Below are 21,593 nucleotides of genomic sequence, written 5' to 3' on the forward strand. Positions count from 1 at the left end.
CCTTTCTTTTCCTTTTCCTTTTTGTGGATTTTTTTAATGTACATGGAGAACAAATAAAAACCAGCTTTTCTAGAGTAATTTACTGTTGTCCTCACTAGCAAAATACTATATTTCTAAGTTATGGGCCTGGCCCTCACATTGTAAACAAAGTTTGCTTATATACAACCATTATCTTTCAGCAGCTGTTATCATTGATATCTTTTCAGCATTGTTCGTGGGCTGCAATTATCTACTAAGATTAAATAAAAGTGTATCCCAAATGCCATTACAATATTTGATGAGCTTTCAAATGACCTTGTGTGAGCATAGGCCAGCGTTTTGTGTTATTTGCCAAGACACACAGTCCCATGGTCTATAGTAACAAAAGAAAAGCCAGGCATAATCCAATATTTAGTAGCCAAATACATGGAAGAAATAAAATATTCTATCTCAGGCAATGAGCAAATAAGATGATTCAAGCAGATCCAAATTCAAGCATAAATCTCTTAGCAAAAAAGGATTTAAAATATTGCATATGTGTTATGCCATCACCCAATATCTTTTCAAAAAATTAAATAGCTGTAAATATTTCTCCTTCCATTCTCATACATATCTGCTCAATTGATTTTGTCATTATGGGACTGTCAACTTCGAAATGGACCCATGCTGCCACAGCCATTTTTTCATTTCTCAGCTTGCAACACACTGGGGGAGAGGTTTGGAATGTCAGCCATACGAATTATCCCACTGGGACCAATGTCATTTCAACAGGTGCTGTCCAGAAACTTGAAGGAGTTACCCAGGAGATGCCAGAACACCTAATTGGACAATGTGACCTGTGACAAGGAGGGAGGGAATATCTATTCTTCAATTATATGAAAACTACGGGAAATGATGTACTCAGTAAAACAGTTCTTAAAGGAATCTGGGTGCTGGCTTGGTTGGGTCCGTCAGTCGGAACCCTGATAGGGATATTTGAAAAGACAAAAGGTCTCCATTGAAAGGGTAAAATAATTATAAAATGTTTCTGAAGTTTTTATATTTGTTTTACTATTTTCCCCCTAATCCTAAATTATACAGTAATTGTTTCCAAGTGGTTTACCACCAAAGCCTCAAAAAGACTACATGCAGCGTTAGAGGTTGTAATACCTAGATGTCAACTGTGCATGGTTCCATTTGTAATATTGTTTGAAACATTAACCAATTCTAAGGGAGAAGTTTCCCTTTGGCAGCATTTATATAATTAAAACATGAGGGAACGTATAAGTATGTGCAAATATGACTCTGGGATTTGCAATTTGATTGGGCTTGGAATTGGGTTGGTTATAATTGCCCTGGAGCAATTATTTCAATATCATATGGTTTAATCAGTGTTTACATGTTCAGAAGAACTATTTTTCCTTTTTATATTCTTACATAATTAAGCTAAGTACATTGTGTAGATACAAGTGTTTTTTTTTTTAGGGTGCCAATGTTACTGGATATCAAAGAGAACAAGTAACCTGAGCATTTTTTATAGAAATGTTCTTTTCAGATCCACCGGGCAAGTAGAGTTCATGATAAAAGACACAATTGTACTACTTACTAGGAGTAAAATTGTAACATAAAACACTCTACAACACTTTTATCACAAGTATCAAAAAGTCTTTTGTTCTCTGACCAGGCTTGAATGTTTGTAAAGTTAGATTGCATGTCTTGTGTAACCTCTACAGCATTGTCAATGTTTTATTGATAGTGTCTTGCCAAATGCCCGCCACTGAAATTTATACAATTTCTCTGCTATTCATGCATTTTCCCACCATTGTTACATTTACAGTGCAATTGTACAATATACAGAAGTTGGTTAGAGTGGGAAGGGGGAGGAAGAGCATTTCCTTTTGAGATTGTCTCTGCATTCCTAGAATGTAGTTTATTTTTAACTTGAAATTTAGAAGTAACCAACGGATAGGCATTTTCAGTGACAGCATTGTAAAAGCCACGTTAATTCTTAGCTCCCAAGACAAGTGTTTGATTTATACACCTTTGAAGCTGTCATTGCTGTGAAGACATTGCAGCTTTCCTTCAGGTTGATGAAATAAGTTGCTTCATCAGTTTGATATTCTTCTATTCAGTATCATGCTTTTAATAAAATAAGTGCATTGTGTTCTTTTACATACCACAAGAAAGACATAAAAAGCAAACCAAAGGGTATTAAAAAAACTATTACAATGCAGAGCTTGTTCAGTGCCCCTAAACACAATAACTCAGAGCTTTCTAGCAGTGGCAGGATTATTTATTGCTAAAATCTAAGGAAGCTCATACAGTGATAAATGAAAACTGAGGAACAATTAAGTTAAAGTGGGGGGTATCTTCAATAGAAGAAATTATTTTCTGCCAGTATTGTTTCTTTTCTTAAAAAGCACCTTCATAGCCCATTAGAAATAATAAATTTATTATTCTTTTCCCCCTTTTAGATTATTCCAAAAAGTGCTGCTTTTGATGCTTCAACAAGACTGACACTGTGCGGGTGGGATTTTGGATTTAGTAAAAATAATAAGCCCAGCTTTAAAAAAATATCAGTCTTTGTCGGGGAACAGCGATGCATTGTGGATGGCAGGGCTAGTGACAAAAACAAGTAAGATATGAGGGTTTTTTCTCTCTCTTTAGATATTATGATGTATGGCAAAAATAATCAATTTCAATGTCTTGCATGACATCATATACAATTATTTTGGCTTAATGGTATTTTAATGTATTGTTTCTTTTTCTTTCTCCCTTGTTTGAATGGGTTTAATTCAGAAAAATAACATATGAATATTCATATGTTATTGGGACAAGGGTGCCTTTGAGTCAGTGTTGATTCCTGGTGACTACCTGGACTAACCTGGACTAACAACTTGGCAGTTGTTGTTTTTTCTGAAATGGTTTGTCATTGCCTTCTTCCTAGGATGGAGCGAGAGTGATTTGTCCAAACTCACTCATCTCTCTTCCTATTAGGCAGGACTAGACCTCACAGTCTCCCAGTGTCTAGGCTAATTCTTTAACCACTACATTGAACTGGCTCTCCATTTGTATGAATATAGTAAAAATATTTCAGTTTTAGTGGCTATCATATTATCCATGTTGATAGAAAAATACAGGTTAAGGTTCTTGCTCGTTCAATGATTATTACCACTGACCATAAAATGTCACTTCCCAAATGTTACTTGTTCTTTATGTATGCATTTATTTTGTTCTAGACAAGGTTAAAATACAAAATTCAAAAATTTGCAAATATATTTAGTAGTTTAAAGAGGTGTTTTGCAAGAGGTGAGACCTAATGTTATAGCAAGGTATTAATCAGTATTCAACTAGAATACTGGTGGGGTTTTTATATGGTGGGGTTTTTTATGAACATTTTATGAACATTTTTAATGTTTTGATTGTTTTATGGTTTTTGTTCTTTGTTTCTTTTTTGTCTTTTGGTTTTTTTTTTGTATTTTGTATTTTAATCTAATTTTATTTTTACGGGAAAAAACACAGAATAAAATATTCAGTGCATTGCTTTTCTTCAATATGACATGAATTTAGTATACACAATCATATGCACATTTCATACAGGCCCAGTTACTAACTTGGAATATTAATGTGGTTGGAGCATCAAGCATATCTGTCTTTAAAAGTTGTACAGATTGTTGAATGCGACAGTCACTTGTTCAGAAGCCATCTTTTTTTCTACAGCAATAATTGAATCTAAGGATGATTTTAAGAAAGGATTTACTTTTCAAGGCGAAATCTAATCCCTTATCTTTTTTATATAGTGCTCTTTGTGTATTTACAGTGGAAGGTATTTTTCTTACAACTCTTAAAATGAAATTTTTTAAATAATTGTTGTACTGCTCTATCATTATTTATTTAAAAAAAGATGATTACAAATAAATACATTTATATTGATAGATTTTATCAATCATCGAGATATAGCCCACCAATTATTCCTGAACCACCTGTAAGTTCAAGGGTATTTTTATTTTATTGATTTGTCATATTCGTAGTGTTTTAAAAAACACATTGGCTGTTTATGTTGCAGTTTATTTATGAAGGTCTGGTTTTGTTTGTTTAGTTTAGTTATGATTAATCTATTTATGAGGGGTCCTTGGTATTCTCTGAGCTTGCTTGTTTTCTTGCAGATGTTTCATTACCCAAACTAGATAATATAATCAGTGCTAGTAAGAAATGCAGTTTGCTGTCAGTTTATATTCTAGTGGCTTGCCTGTCAGTGTTGGTGAGGGTGGTCTTAGAGGTTTCTTTGGTTGGGCTGTTGTTCTTTTGTTGGCTTCTTTGGCAGTTTCTTGATTGGGGTTTTATTTAATTGATTGTTGGTCTGGTGTTAACCTTGGAGTTTGGTTAACATCAGACCAACAATCAATTAAACAATACCCCAATCAAGAAACTGCCAAAGAAGCCAACAGCAAATAGCCCAACCAAAAAAACCTTTAAGACGACCCTCACCCAACATTGACAGGCAAGCCACTAGAATATAAACTGACCACAAACTGCACTTCTTACTAGTACTGATGTTATTACCTAGTTTGGGTAACAAGCTCAAAGGACACCAAGGCCCCCTCATATCAACCCTGAGCTACAAATATTCTTTATTGATAATATATTTGTTTTTATTGAAGATTGGAATGCAAGCTTGGGCCTGTAAAGAACACAAGTTTCAATGTTTCAAGCAGTGTTTCAAATGGACAAGCTAATACCTCTTTCAATACATTTTCTTATGTGGTAAGTAAATGACTATTATTTTATAATTACATCATTTCATTTTAATAGTTATTTGATCTCTATTTCAATGTGCCTATGTTTATATATGGTTTAAGTATCAAATGAAACTTTGTTCCATATGCAGGATCCGAGAATAAGGCAGATTTCTCCTAACTATGGTCCAAGATCTGGCAGAACATTGTTGACATTGACTGGGAACTATTTAAACAGCGGGAATTTGCAAGAAATTTCTATCTGCAAAAAGCAGTGCAGCCTAACCAGGTATAATGGGGTTGATTTTTTTTTTTTTAATAAATTGTAAAGCTGAAGTTCTAAACCAAATGGGAAATATATTTTATTCTCAGAACAAAACATCTCTTTTTGAAATGAAACTCGCAAGACAAGAATCAGCGATTCCCAGCTTGAGACAACTGTTAACTCAGCCTAAATAGCTGCTGACTTGGAAAAGGAGGAAGAGAAAGCTTAGAGCAGTGGTGGCTAACCTTTTTGGGCTCCTGTGCCAAAAACTGCGTGCGAATTAGCATGCACGCACTCATGCGTCAGCACCCAGAATGCAATATGCGCCCCGTCCCCATGCCCCCTGTGCATGTGCGCACAATCCCCCCCCCACGCCCTTACCTGCACTGTGCCTCACAGATGATTTTCAGCTGGTTTGAGGCCTTTTTTTGGCCTCCCAAAGGCTTGGAAAAAGCCTCTGCAAGGCTTTTCAGGATGAATTATAGGCCCGTTTTGTCACTTCTGGTATTACAGGAAGTGACAAAATGGGCCTATCAGACTGAAAACCTTGCAGAGGCTTTTCCCAGCCCCTGGGAGACCGAAAAAGGCCTCAAACCAACCAAAAAAATCAGCTGTGAGGCACACGCATGTGATGACCCAAGCTCTGTAAAGGACCTGGGAATACTCACCTCTAATGATCTAAGTGCTAGAGCTCACTGCAACTACATAGCCAAAAGGCATTAAGAGTTGTTAACCTAATCCTACGTTGCTTTTTCTCTGGTAATATCTCACTACTAACCAGAGCATACAAAACATTTGCTAGACCAATACTCGAATACAGTTCATCAGTCTGGAATCCTTATCACGTATGTGATATTAACACAATTGAGAAAGTCCAGAAGTATTTCACAAGAAGAGTTCTCCACTCTTCTACCCGTTGTAGAATACCTTATGCCACCAGACTCGAAATTCTAAAACTAGAAAACCTCGAACTACGCCGTCTTCGGTCCGACTTAAGCATGGTATATAAAATCATACATTGCAATGTCCTACCTGTCAATGAATACTTCAGCTTTAACCATAACAACACAAGAGCACACAACAGATACAAACTCAAAGTAAACCGCACCAAACTTGATTGCAGGAAATACGACTTCAGCAATAGAGTGGTCAATGTCTGGAATACTCTACCCGACTCTGTAGTCTCTTCCCCAAACCCCAAAAACTTTAACCTTAGACTGTCTACTATTGACCTCACCCCTTTCCTAAGAGGTCTGTAGGGGCGTGCATAAGCGCACCAACGTGCCTACCGTCCCTGTCCTATTGTTTCTCTTATTCTTTTATTTTTCTTATATGTACCCATTTCTATGTATTCACAACTATGTATACACTTGTACTTATTATCTTGTAAACAATTGACAAATCAAATAAATAAATAAAATAAAGTTTGCCTGAAGCTCGCGTGCCAGCAAAATGGCTCTGTGTGCCATTTGTGGTACACGTGCCATAGGTTCGCCATCACAGGCTTAGAGTGTAAAATGTAGAGCATAAACCTATGTATACAAATTTGGCTACTATAATATACTGTGGAGGCATAGATATAGTAAGTATAGTAAGCGTGGAGGCATAGATATAGTATTGCGAGATCTAATTAGAACTGAAATTTGACTGCCCTTAATCAGATGTATATGTTTTCTGGCTTTTCCTGACTTCTTCAGGGAATGCAAAATGCTCCTATTTATGGTACTGTCTAAAGTAACAAAAGATATTTTTCTTCTCCTTGGCAAAGCATTAGAAATGCTATATACATCTTGGGGTTGAATTGGGATTGCACCCTGGTCAAGGAGTCACTTGAGCCCCAGATGAGGGATCAAAAATCAGGATAGACCACATCACAGTCAATACCCAATAATCAAAACCTATTTCCAAAAAGGTTGGGGTAATTAACTGTGCCTGTAATGATGGTATTAATTTTTGTTGAAGAAACGGTTAGAAAGCAGGCTCTACGCAAACTAAACCAGATATCTCAAATGAACTTTTCCCCTGGGTAGATGATTTTCCAGAAGGAGTACCACCTTCTTGCTGAAAAATTCCTTAATCAAGGACAAACAAGGACAAAATGCTGAAAACCTTCATCTGCCACTGTGCTGAAGGGCTAGAAGTTCAAAGCCATAATTTGTGCAATAACTTGATTATTTTAATTACTTTGCAATTTTCCCACCTAGGATTGCTTCATGTGCCATAAAGAGTTCTGCTGTACTTTAGAGCAGATTCTTTGCTGCTAGCACACACAGCAAATTTGCCTTTTGCTGTCAGCAGTGCAAAGGACAGTTGCATGGTGTCTAAATGGGTCTAGGTGTCAGCTGGTGCTCCATTCAAAATCCAAGAAAGAAATACTTAGACTCTTTTAATTAGAGAAAAGATATCTTTTACCGGAAATCAAGTGGTAGCAACAAAAGAATTCTGAATCTGAGAAAATGGGCACGTAAATCACATATACAAAGTATGGCAATGTTCCCACCCCCAATAGTTCAAATGGTTCTTCCAATTAAAACTTGTGAATATCATCATGTGGACATCTCCAGGTGGTGATGAGGCTTCTGTCTGTTGACCTTGGCATATTTTGATAAAGGTTTGCAGCTGTACATAGCATAGAAGAGAAAGCAAGGAATAGAAACCTAACCTAAGCAGGAATGTATTCCCCCCAGTTTATACAATTCAGTTTGTAACACCTCCAGCTCACTTCCCATACTTATCCCCCTCCTCCCCCCGTTACTTATGACAGCCGAAAGATGCAAAGCAAAGGGAGAAAATCTTGAAGGCTGACATTAGGCTTCTCTGCATCAAAAAAAAATCAGTCCTAGTCTGCTTATCTACTTAGGCATTTTAACCTAGGATCTATGGGGTCAGATTGGAAGTAGTCCTACTCAACACTGTTCTTGAGGTTACAGTATATTTGCTTTAGAGATGGTGAATGAGTTGCTGGCTTTTCTGGGTCATCATCACCCATCAGGAAAGAGAAACATCTCACCTCCTAACCTTTATGTTATGGGTTCATAACATAATAGAATGGTTGACTAGGTAAGCGTTCAGTATCTTTACCACCACTATGACTTTTTGTGGGAGAACAGCTTCTTCCTAAAAACACAGTCCTGCTTCATCTTCATCCATATTGCCAAACTGATGAAACTTCTGCTGCCGCTTTGGTGGGAAACTTCAAGCAGTCTAGACTCCTTATAGCTCTCACCCTCTTGACTACATATTTTATCCCTCTCTCCCTCTGTCTGTTCAAACTTTCCCAGTCATGGAATTTTCCAGTGAAGCTTTTGTAAGAGCAAGGCCAATATGGCTAGCTATTCCTAAACTGAGGTGCAGTGCAGAAACTATAAAGCCAAGCCTTGATTTAAAATGAAAGGGTCTGTTATAATCTGTGTGGGGCTTAGCAACTAACAAAGCAATGCTGTCATTCTAACACCAAATTGGAAAGATTGATTTTTCCCAAATAACCAAACAGGAAAGAAGGGAGAAGGGGAGAAATGTCCTTTTAACATTCAAGGAGGTTAAATTGAAATGCAGGGAGAAGATGGGAGAGAGGATCTCCTTTTTTACGACTTCCCTCTAATCTACAACCCACCCAGTGCTTTAAAAGTAAAGTACACTAAACAACGGTTAAAATTGGATTTTAGCAAGGGGTTACCTGACTCTGCCTGATCACTTCTCTGTGGAACTCTAGCAGCAGGACCCGTCCTCTTCAGTTTCAGCAGTTGTTTCTTTCTGTCCTACAGCAAAGCACACACACACACAAAAAAAATCTTATGCCTACATGATATGCTGGACTACACATTTCCATATAAAACTATGGAAGAAAGGGTTTCCAATTTCTTTTGTAATCTGATTCTTCCATGGAATTAAACGAGAAGGAAAACAAAAAACTATGTTTATTATATTACACATCTTGAATAATAAATTGGCAGTTATCACCAAACTTCTTTTCACCTTTCCTATTTTCTTCTGGATTTTATAACAAGTGGGCAGACACTTTATATTAGATGGTATTGAAGCTAAACTATTATAAATTATTCATTTTTTGACTGTGAAGGCAATGTTAAAGTGTTAACCATATCATTTTTTCTTTACATCTTCTTAAACAATAATCTTTCCCAGAGTAAAATTAACAAGTTACAGACACAAATTTAAATGTGGATGACAGAAATCTGAATACTGCAAAGATGCTAAGATTAATATTTTTTAAAAGATTAAGATAACTTTTATTATCATTCGTTATTGTGAGCACATTGGTACAGATTAAAAATGAATTTCTGTTGACTGCTGTCAAAAGAAAGTATATATTTACCCATACACATATATCTAATACACATAATATACACATGCTATATACATACACACACACACACACACATTGTGCTTCCCCGAAAATAAGACCTGGTCCTATTTTCTTTTGGGCCCCAAAATATGCACCAGGGGCATGTTTTGGGGCATGTTTTACCCACTTACCTTAGGACCACTGCATCCAGGCCTCTCACACCTCGATACCTGGCACGCTGTTGTCCGACTCATTCTATGGCCATTCGCAGCCAGACACTGCGTGGCTTGTCATGCTGGTGCTGTCGCTTGTGGCAAGAGGCTGCATTGCGCATCACACCATTGTGCACACAAAAGATGGCACAGATGCAACAAGCTAGGAGCGGCACTGGTGCAATGTTCCATGTAGCATCCATCCGCAAGTAGCTGCAGAAGTCTGACAACGACGTGACGGGTGTCAGGGCATGGGAGGCCTGGTTGCAGCAGTTGTAAGGTAAGTGACTAGGGTGCTTGGGGCAGATCCACCCCATTCCTCTTACCTCCATAGCTTGATTTTTACTGGATTTTTACTCATGCGTCTTGTCCTACCCTCGTACAACCAGACAGTAGGTGGGGCTTAACTGGAGCTTATTTTTAGGTAGGGTTTCTATTAGGTTCAGCCATGAAAATGGGGATAGGGATTGTTTACAGGTAGGTTGTATTTTGGGGAAAACTATATAGGAGGACACATCACAGATTGTGCTATTGTGTGTGCAAGTGACGGCAGCAGTACCACATGTGGCGCCTTGCCGCAAATGGCGGCACCAGCGTGACAAAGCACGCAACATCCTGCTGCAAGCAGCCGCACCAGCGCAATGCAACATAAGGCATCCTGGCTGCAAGCAGCCTCAGAAAGAGTTTGGCACTAGTGCAACAGGTATTGGGGTGTGGGAGGCCTGGCTGTGGTGGTCCACTGATATCTTTGTCCATTTTGAATACATAGCAGAAAGAGGAAACTTGAGAGTTTCACAAAACTGTGGAACAAATGAATCTAGATGTTCTGCTTCAGAGACCATGAAGCCTCCTCCCAGAAGGTAACAAGGAAAACAGGTCATGAAGAGGATGTATAGTGTTCCAGACAATACTGCAGACTCTGTTCAAGCATCCCTTATATGTTATATCCTGGATGGAAGGAAGTGAACTACCAATAATCTTTTCTGCCATCCTCACCATTCTCATCCCCTTCCTGTCCAAAGCAGTAATGCAATATGATAGGGTGCTCTCAATCATCCCGCTATGGAAAGTGATAAGGGCAGGGAAAGGAAGATACACTTTTTTTCATGTGATGCAAAAAAATGCAGGTGCTGCTGTGCTTGCTTCACCAGTGTCTCCCTGTTGAGTGACCAAGCTAGCTTTCTCTTTAGCTGAACACCCAGAAACATGATTTCTGCCAACCACCTCCATATGTTGGTGTATAAAGATCAAGATGGTGGACCAAACTGTGCAATTACATATCTTTGCCCTTTTTAATATACATTAAAAGTGCGTTTAAAATCATTGGGTCTTCAAACATACAGTTTCTCCTGTAATCTTGAATTTCCAAATATCCTTCCCCCAAATATTTGATCAATAAAGGTCCCAAGCATGCACTGCCAAGCCTGATGGATTTTTGAAAGATACAGTACAATGGTTCTGAGTTAACATTTGTTAGTTCCTTCAGAACTCTGGGATGTAATCCATCAGATCCCAGTGGTCTATATTCATCAAGATCAGATAGATATTTTCTAACCATTTTCTAACCCTTATTTCCTAATTTTAACTTTAATTTTTAGTCTGTCTTTTATAGTTACGTTTTTCATAGATTGGGCTAGTTTCTTTTTGCATGAAGTCTGACGCAAAAAAATGAGTTAACAGTTCTGCTTTCTCTCTGCTGCCTGTCACTTCTTGCCATCTTCTCCCTTAAGTGGACCTACTGTTTCCTTGATATTTTTATTGTCATTTATATGTTGAAAGAAACTTTTTTAAATTATCTTTGACTTGTGTTGTTCATTCCGAGTCTTTGCGTTCCTGGTTTCATCTTTGCAGATATGGGCTATCTGCTGATACTCTGCCTTAGTTATGTATCCCTCTTTCCATTTTTTGTGCTTGTCCTTTTTGTCTTTCAGTTTATCAGATACATCTTTGTGCAACCATACTGATTTCTCCTTGGATTTTTTTGTTTTTCTTTTTCAGTGGTATTGTGTTGGATTGGGCTTTTATGATAATATTTTTTAATGTTTCCCATGCTTCTTGAGTTGTTTTCCCCTTTAGGATTTTCATCCATGGAATTTTCCTTAGGCTTTCTCTGAGTTTGTTAAAATCAGCTCTTTTGAAGTTTAAGACACTGGATGGATTAAGTTCTATTGCTTGTGCTTGCATTATCTTGAATTCCAGTATGATGTGGTTACTTTCACCCAAAGTTCCAACAACTTCAACTCCATCTATCCCTTCTCTATTAGTAAGAATTAGGTCCAGTATAGCTTTTCCTCTGTTCCCTCCTCTACCTTTTGAATGACAAAGTTGTCAAATAAATTGATTAGGAATTTGTTTCATATTCCACTTGATGCAGAATTTGTCTACCAATTGATATCAGGGTAGTTAAAGTTTCCCATTGCTACTGTGGTATATTTCCTACATACATTTGATAATCGATTAGTAAAAGTTCATCTATTCCTTCTGCTTGGTTGGGTGGGCTGTAGTATATGCCTATAACATAACATTCCTTTTATATTGCCTGTTCTATGTACAATTTAAATAATTTTATTGGTCAGAGCAACAGTAGTGATCAACATGTTAATCAAAAGGGTTATCCATATGGATTCTAGGAGGTTTTCATCCTTTGTTTTCTGGATTTCTATAGAGTTGTAGTGATTTTTTATATATAATGCAACTCCACCTCTTTTGTTAGGTCTGTTTCTTTTGAATAGTTTGTATCCTTCCATCAGGACAAGTAGTCATCAACTTACAACAGTTCATTTAGTGACTGTTCAAAGTTACAATGACACTGAAAAAAGTGACTTATGAACAGTTTTCATACTTACAACTGATGTAGCATCCCCATGGTCATGTGATCAAAATGTAGACACTTGGCAATTGATTCATATTTATGACAGTTACAGTGTCTCAGGGTCATTTAATCCCTTTTTGTGACCTTCTGACAAGCAAAGTCAATGGGGAAGTTAAATTCATTGAACAACAGTTTGACTAATTTAACAACTACAGTGATTCACTTAACAACTGTGGCAAGAAAGATAGTAAAACTCACTTAACAAATGTTTCATTTAGCAACATAAATTTTGGGCTCAATTGTGGTTGTAAGTTGGGGACTACCTGTATATTCCAGTCATAAGTTTCATCCCACCATGTTTCACTAATGGTAGCTATATCATATTTACTTTCATGCACTAGTACTTCAAGTTCATTCTGTTTGTTCCTTAAACTTTGAGCATGAGTGTATAGGCATTTGAGTCCTTTATAGGTTTGGGTATGTTTCTTATATCTCCTGCTTTGTATCTGGGTTTTCCAGCCTTTCCATATTGGATTCATTTCAGGGGTGGGATTCTACCGATTCTGTCCGGTTCTATAGAACCCCTTGTTAACTACCAGTTTGGAGAACTGGTAGTTAGAAGCAATCTCCTTTTGTTTTTTTTTTCACCCTTGTTACATTCTTGACAGTACGCCTAGACTTCCTGTCTCCAGAGCTTCTGAGGCTTGACTTTCTTAAAGGGAAGGTTAAGATTTTTACACTGCTGTTGGGAGGAAATACTTCCCTTGACAATCAGCACTTTGAAGAAATAATTGAATAATGAAGCAAAGCTTTTAGTGACAGGGAACCAAGATGAGTGACATTCAGCAAGACTTCTTGGCTAGCTAGAAAGATTGACATTCAAACGTGAGTTTGCATACCCTTTCTGAGTTTTGGTCTAGAACTGGTTTTTGGTGAAGGTTAATTCTGTGCTTGGTGAAGTTTGATCCTGTGTTTATTGATGGGATAATTTTCCCTATTCAGCTTCAACAAACAACAGCTACTGTTGTGATTTAATTATTTGTATTGTGTTTGAATTTTTTCCTGCCTCATGGTTTCTTTTTCTATCTGTGGAGGGGGTCTTCCTCACTGCTTTAGTACTATCTGGCACTGTCCTTTGGGGGTATACTTCCAAGAGGCAGGATGCAAGCTTGGCACTGATTTTTTTACTGCCTTTCTGGGGGGCATGTGACCTTTCCTTAAATCTGGATGATTTCCTTAGGATAGCTTGCGAGGTGAGTGAGACCAGCTGGTATCTTTAAGTGGTGCAAATGGATCTACGGATTGCTTTTCCTGGGTGTGCTTTTTCTGGAGAGCTTAAATGACCTCTCTGCTAAAGGGTTTCACTTTATGAGCAAGAGTTGGCTGCTTGATAGTTATCACTGCATTTTAAATATTTTTCCTTCCTCAAGGTGCTCTGGCACCCTGCCTGATTTGTAACTCTGGCTTGCAGGTATTTTTAATCTAATGATTGGTATTTAGGGCAGCTTTTTGCAAGCAAAGAAGCTTTTTGTATTTTTATACAGGTAATCCTTGACTTACAACAGTTCATTTAGTGACCATTCAAAGTTACAATGGCACTGAAAAAAGTGACTTATGACCATTTTTCACACTTATGACCATTGCAGCATCCCACTGTCATGAGAGGCCAGGCGAGGAGAAGCGCCTCTTGACATGAGTGATGTCGAGTTGGCCATGCCCACCCAGTCACATGACCACCAAGCCACACCCACCAACTAAGCCATGCCCACAGAACCGGTTGTTTAAAAAAACTGAATCCCACCCCTGATTCATTTCTTTATCATGTTAATGTAGTAATAGAAAATGTTAAAATTTTAGTTGATAGTAACTAGACAACTGAGATTTCTGAATTCAGTTTTAATTTTTTTAGCATTTCTGACTCCATAGCCTCGCAGCTTTTATGTACTTTAGTTTCTAGTTTGTATGCTGATGCAGTGTAATTGGCAGTATTATGAACTGCAGGTATCTGCTTTAGATGTATCAGTGTTTGCATAATAAATCCATAGGAATGAAAACGGAAGTTTTTTACTTTAATGTATCTCTATATTATTTTTTTCAAATGCTAAAAATAAATGGACAGTTCTATTATATTTGAACTAGAAATTACAGTTTAATCACAGGTCTTGAGGATTTTCATAATGAGTAACATTTCATACTGATTCAGACTGTTTTTTTGAGAATGTGAACTTGATTATAGTAAGAATTATCTTAATTCTTTAATTTTTTTCTTACAGTGTGACTGCCAATACCATAGAATGTTACAGTCCTTCTCAAAGAGAAACATTGGAATGCCTTGTTGAAATGAAAATTGATTCAGCCAGTCGTTCAGCAGGTCATTTTACCTACAGAGAAGACCCTGTTGTTTCTAAAATTTATCCAGTAAAATCTTTCCTTAGGTGAGTGAAAATTTAACGTTGATATATGAGTAATAATGGAAAAAATGATAGTAAAATTCTACAAAATAAATTGCAAAACTAATCTTTATTCTTCAGTCATGCTTAAAGGTTCTGTTATTAATTACACAGAAGGAAATGCCTTTTTCCAAAATTTGTATTAGCAAGATATTTCCACTCACATTATGATATTTAGGCCTCTTTTAGGGACATCCACAGTTCCAAGGGTAAAAGGTTAAAAAAACCTAGATGGTAGCCACCACTTTCCAAGGTGTGAGGGTAGATTGCTTTTGCGTCATTTTGCCAACTTGGGCTGCCTCACTATCCAGTCTTTTTTTCTAAGCATTAATAGGAGCTTAATGAAAATTTCTCAGGTAGAATAATGTAAAAAAAAAAGTATTTTTACAAGAATGGAATAGGTTTGTATGTTTTTTACAATATGTAGGTTTAAGATGTTTTAATGGTGAAAATTGAACGTTGGTCTCCCTCATTAAAATTCAAAATATTTATGTACACAAGCCACAATCCTGTGTGTGCACACACAACTTGTCATATATACTGTAGATATATATTCATAATCCTTAGTATGTTCCACCCATATCTCTTTCCATTGGTGCCTATTCTATGTACAATATAGTTTTATTGGTCAGAACCATAGTAGTGATCAACATGTCAATCAAAAGGAAGTCTGGATTCTGACTGAGTGACAAGACTTTGATCCTAGAATGAAAAAAAGTTTGGCTTCTATATTGTGGGTGGAGTAGAAAGGAAAGATGATTTAACTGTCCCGTTGGCATGCACAGCAAAAGAAACCCTTGGGATATTTTTATTTCCAAGAGTAAAAGTGGTACCTTGCAAGTCAATCTTGACAGTTGGATTGGAGAATGTGATTGGCAATGAAAAGAGTGTTAGAAAAAGTGGGGAAATATATGGGGTTGGCAAAGACACATTGGCTGGATACAGTAGAGGAAGGATGACAAGAGTGGAAAGACAAGGCAAGGAATTGTTTAGGATAACAGAGGAAGAAACAAATAGAAGAAAAGAACAGACACATGAAAAAGTAGTCAGCTGGAAGACTGAGCAAGGACCAGTGGAATGGTGAATAGAAATGGGGACTTTTCCCACTGCTGGTTGAAGCGTTACCCATCCACTCATCCTTGAATTAGGGAAATATGCATAGTTTCCATTGTGGCCACCTATCCTCCCTCTATCACCTGGATCAAGTCACTTTTTATTTATTTTATTTATTTGTCAATTGCTTACAAGATAATAAGTATAAGTATAAACATGAGTAAGAATACAGGAAATAGGTACGAATAAATGGGGACAATAGGACAGGGACGGTAGGCACAATGGTGCACTTATGCACACCCCTTACAGACCTCTTAGGAATGGGGTGAGGTCAATAGTGGATAGTTTGAGGTGAAAGGAGTGGGGGTTAGAGGATGTAACAACAGAGTCAAGTAGTGCATTCCAGGCATTGACCACTCTGTTGCTGAAGTCGTACTTTCTGCAATCGAGTTTGAAGCAGTTTACATTGAGTTTGTATCTGTTGTGTGCTCTTGTATTGTTGCAGTTGAAGCTGAAGTAGTCATTGACTGGTAGGACATTGTAGCAGATAATTTTGTGTGCTACGCTTAAGTCTAACCGTAGGTGGTGAAGTTCAAGGTTGTCCGAGCCCAAAATCTCAAGCCTGGTGATATAGGGTATTTTGTTGCAAGCAGAGCAGTGTAGTACTCTTCTCGTGAAATACTTCTGGACTCGCTCAATTGTATTAATGTCTGATATACAGTGCAGATTCAAGACTGGAGCTGTATTCGAGTATTGGTCTAGCAAAAATTTTGTATGCTCTAGTTAGCAATTCAATATTTCCAGAGGAGAAGCTTCGTAAGATTAGATTTACAACTCTTAATGCCTTTTTAGCAATGCTGTTACAGTGAGCTCTGGCTCTTAGGTCATTTGATATGAGAACTCCAAGATCCTTGACAGAGTTAGGATCATCAACGAGGTCATATCCGCCTAGTTTGTATTTGGTGCACTGATTTTTTTTAACCAATGTGTAGGACAGAGCATTTGTTGTTCGAGATTTGGAGTTGCCAATTGTTTGACCATTCAGACACATAATCAAGGTCACTTTGAAGGACAGTAGCATTGTCGGTGGTGTTGAATAGTTTTATGTCATCCGCAAAGAGGACGCAGTTGGTTATAAGGTGATTGAAAGGTCATTTATATAGAGTATAAAGAGTGTGGGTCCTAAAACACTGCCTTGGGGGACACCGCTGTTAACTGGAGCAGGGTTTGATAAAGCGCTCCCTATTTTTACTATTTGTTGTCTGTTTGACAGGAACGCAGTAATCTATTTATGAAGGGATCCGGAAATGCCGTAAGAGTTCTCACACTCTTGGTTCTAGGCCACTACCTTAACCACTAAACCAAACTTGCTCATATGAATGTCATAGAAACAATTGCTGGTGGAGTATCTTTCTGCTTCAGTGAAGCACAAATGAAGAAAGGCTCAGAGAAAAAAAGAAGATTGAGGATTGTAAGAAGGAAAAAATGCTTAGAGATTGCTCCAGTATCTTTTAGAACAACAGTTGACATCTTGAACATTTAAATTCTTTCTAGATTGTCCTCCCAAAATACCAGTGTATGGTAGTGCTATAGTATTCCAGAAGCATCCTCTGAAATTGTTATTGCATTATCACAAAATTGTCCAAAAATAGTAAATTTAATGCTTACTGATTTATACAGCTTGGAACATTATACAGCTCTCCTCGTGAGAGAAGAATAGTATTAGCTTAGAATTCTTGATGTAAGAATTCTATTTGTTGCTGAAAATAGAATTCTATTTGCTCTTTGAAATGAAACATAGTTTCATATTTCTTCTGTGCCACTCTGCTTATTACACTTTGGTCAACAAACTGCAGGATCTTTAAATTCTGTTAAACTGCTAGTCTTTGTTTCATGTGCACATTTTCCAGCTTATAAAAATAATTACATATTGAGCCATTTAATTTTTTTTTATAGGAGAATTAGAAAAACTCTCAAAAAAGGGAAAGAAAGAAAGGTTCAGGTGTTATAATGATTTTTTTGCAAAATTAATTTCATCCTGTAACTGCAACTATACGTGCATGCTTATTAAATTAAAACACCAATCAGTTTTCTGGAGTAATATTTATAATATTATTTCAATGTCTTTATTTCATCAGCGGTGGAAGTACAATTACAGCTCAAGGAATAAACCTAAATTCAGCATTGTCTCCAAAGATGTTGGTGACAGTCCCAAAGATAGGCAGAAACTTCAGTGTGGTAAGTTCACAATATACATCAGCTACAGATGTAATTTTCTGCTCATGCACTAAATGTACCTTTGCAACATTTGTTATTAAAATAAAATGGAATGTTGAACAATTCTTTGTTTAACTTGATAAACATACAAGTATGGGTGATTTGATACAGGCAGTAGAGGGAAGATAGGTGGTCACAATGGGAGACCCTGAAGATTTCCCTAATTCAAGGATAAGTGGATCGATAAATTTGGTAATGAAACATCTGCAAGAAAACAGCCAAGCTCAGAGAATAGCAAGGATCCCACAGGATTCAATCTTGAGTACAGATATTTTCTTCTATTAGATAAACATACATTTAAAAGGAAAGTCTGAATTAAGAGGCATGAACTCCCTGAACCCAGCATGTCCACATTGCCTAAAGTTGCAGAAGTAGCACCATGAATACAGACCTACCTAAACTACAACACTAGTTGGAACCGGTTGAGTCAGGAGACATAGGAGTAGCATCCAAGATTAGAAACATCCAAGTCACTCAAATGTACACAAAACCGTAAATATAATCTGCTAAAACATATATGTTAAGCTATATCTAGTCAGCTAATGTATATGCAATTCAGTCAGACATAACCTTATCCTTTTTTTGTTTTTGTTTAGGGCTCTTTTTTATTAGGGAAATAATTTGGTGAAGCTTGAGTTGTAAAATTTTGAACTTTTTGCAAGAGGAAGCTGTTTTTCCTGCAACACTGTGCAATACATAATTAAGCAAAGTTGCTAAAAACACGTTTTAATTTGAATTATGGATACTGGGCTTTATAACTCTATTCTGTTTCTTGAAGCACAAAGTAACACATCTGAGGTATCACTTAAGAGCAACAGTAAAATATAGCAGTCGTTCTCCTGTCCATCTTTATAAGCTTCCTAAAGTCATTATTGGCATAGTTGGGGGAAAATGAACTGTTGGTATGATCCAGCAGGAATAGTTTTGTGCTTCTCGTACTTTTGATAAATACATCAAGTCAGTAAGTGAAAATGGAAGCAATCCAGGAATTGTATACATACTTAACTGGATACCAATGAATATTCTTAGAGCTGGGGCTTTTTTTAGAAGTATGTACAGATGCATCTAAAGTTAGCAATGCTATGCAAAATCAGTTGCTGTTGCAAACAGACAAAAACTAAACGCTATGTTTTGGCATGCACAAATTGTATAATATATAAAACACTATAAGTACTGTTCATCAGTGTAGGCCTTCACAAATGTGTGAGGTGATGATTTGAAATACCTTTATGATAATTCTACGGAATAACCATATGAAAGGAAGGGATGAAATTATTTGTGATGCTCAATTTGTCTGTAGCATATACAAATATAAACTTGCAGGGCCAGGAAAAAAAACTATTTTCTTCTGTGGCCCCTTGCCCCTTTGGAGGTGAGGTTGGACCTCACCCCCTAGCCTTCCTGAAGAGCATTAAAACATGACTCTTCTGGTTGGCCTGGAGCATCAATAAGCATGTGCTATGCTGGGGTTGGCTGAAGATCCCCAGTTCCATGTCACCTGTTCTCTTGGGTTTTTAGATTTTTATCTAACCATTTTAATTGTTTTAACCATTTGTATTATCTTTTAAGCATCGGTAAGCTGCCCCTAGTTGCTGCAACAGTGAGATGGGCAGAATCTAAATATAAAATAAATAAATAAGTAAACTGATAAAAATATAGTTTGTCTTGGAGATTATAACAAGGAATAACCTGGCAAACTTATTTTCTACAAGCCTTTGAAAAAGAATTAATATGCTCACAAGTACACAAAATAAGCACAGTAAATTCTTTACTATATATGGTTGCATTTAATGCCTTTCTCCAGAATAACAATGTTGGATTTTTTTTTCTTTTTCTAGAAAAATGTTTGCAAATGTGTGTGTGGGGGCGGGGGGCATTTTTAAAATTTTAAAGTCACGGTAAATTAAAATCCATCCTAAAATAAGATGCATTTTAATTTAGTCCTAATTGGTTTGATTATAAGAAACAATGTACGTACTATTTCATGAAAGCATCATATTTTTCGATTGCTAAAACTAATTTCAAAGTCAAAACGTTGTGTCAAATAACATAACAGTAAGGGCACTAGAAATGTGATTTGCTGAGACCTTTCCAATCAATCACATTGCATCATCACTAAAAAACATTATTAGATTTTTTTTTTATCATTCTCTGAAAGCATGCTTCTCAGAGTCTAGGGTTAAGTTGGGGTTAAAGTAACAAGCTACAGATCCCATTCTAGTAGATGACCACAAACTAGATTATAAATGCCACCGTTATTAATTTAAAAGACATTGATTACTCAGCAGAAGATAAGATGTGCAATGAATTTGTATTAATGAAATGTATTTAGTATTATAGGTTTATTTTCAACTATACAACTGCTTCTTTCTGCAAAATATTTAAAATAATTCCTATGAACAATGAAAGAATTGTATGAGATCCTAACCCTAATTGCATCTCATTCTTGCATGTAATAAGTTTTTATACTGTAATATATCTTGTACTTGTTACATTTTCTTATATTGTTTTATAATTTAAGATAATTTTTCTTTAGATAACCTGTTACCTAATTGTTAATTTAAGATATTTGGAATATTTATAAAGCACGAAATGGTTTGCAGTATTTCATCATATGGATTAAAAGTCAGCTGAAGAAAGTTATTTAGTTTAATCCATTTCTTAGAGTAAAACACTTTTAGATTGCCATTGGGTTAAATGTGTCAAATTAGTGAAAGATAATAAGACAAACAACAAGCAAGGATTGGAAATTGGTGATTTTCTGCATATGTCTAAACTACAACTTCTAACATATCTTACTATGTGTTACATTATCTAGAGCAGTGGTTCCCAAAGTGGGTGGTACTGCCCCCTGAGGGGGGATGCATTAGAGGGGCGCTAAGAGGCAAGGGGGCTGGCGGGGGGGCACTAAGAGGTGGCAGGAGGGCACTGGAGGTGGGCCCCTCGCAGGGTGCAATTCAGGGGTGGGATTCTACCGGTTCATTACCATTCCCCGTAGTTTGGAGAACCAGTAAAACTGGCCCCTGGCTGACCCTGCTCCTCTCCGCCCGCTCCTCTGTTCCTTGCCCAGTCAGTCCTTATTGCGCATGTGCGACATCACGCGCATGCGCAAGCATTGATGGCCACAGCGGCGTGTTGGAGAAGCGGAGCAAGCAAAGCCGGAGGTTGGTAACTTTTCCTGCAAAAAGCATCCAGACGCCGTGGTTGTTTTTTTTTTTTTTTTTGTGCAGCTGGAGTCCAGCTGCACCAAAAAAACCATGTGCCGTCTGGAGGTTTTTTGCAGCAAAAATTACCAACCTCCAGCTTTGCTCTACTTCTCCAGCATTCTGCCACCACCGCGTTCTAGGTACCGGCCATGCAGGCTCACCCCATTGACTGCTGCAACACTCCGCTCAGACTTGCTTGGGCAAGTCCCTCCGGTGCAGCGGACTCAATGGAGTGGACCTGCAGGACTGGCGTCTAGAATGCTGGACTCCAGCCGCACCCAAAAAAACACACGGCGGCTGCAGGCATTTGTGACAAGGGTG

The 21,593-nt window shown here is 37.3% G+C and overlaps 1 protein-coding gene across 1 annotated transcript in view; it reads left to right on the plus strand.

Annotated features, from left to right (window-relative positions):
* Positions 1–21,593, plus strand: part of MET (MET proto-oncogene, receptor tyrosine kinase) — a 145,637-nt gene that overhangs the window by 73,275 nt on the left and 50,769 nt on the right. The window contains exons 6-10 of the mRNA XM_087969312.1: positions 2,433–2,593; positions 4,620–4,722; positions 4,847–4,983; positions 14,560–14,721; positions 17,928–18,027. Coding sequence (XP_087825438.1) covers positions 2,433–2,593; positions 4,620–4,722; positions 4,847–4,983; positions 14,560–14,721; positions 17,928–18,027 — 663 coding nt within the window. The remainder of the gene's footprint in view (positions 1–2,432; positions 2,594–4,619; positions 4,723–4,846; positions 4,984–14,559; positions 14,722–17,927; positions 18,028–21,593) is intronic.

Source organism: Notechis scutatus, chromosome 6, assembly GCF_049901735.1.
Source record: "Notechis scutatus isolate UNSWTSFEM ecotype Mainland chromosome 6, rNotScu1.2, whole genome shotgun sequence".
Taxonomy (NCBI): domain Eukaryota; kingdom Metazoa; phylum Chordata; class Lepidosauria; order Squamata; family Elapidae; genus Notechis; species Notechis scutatus.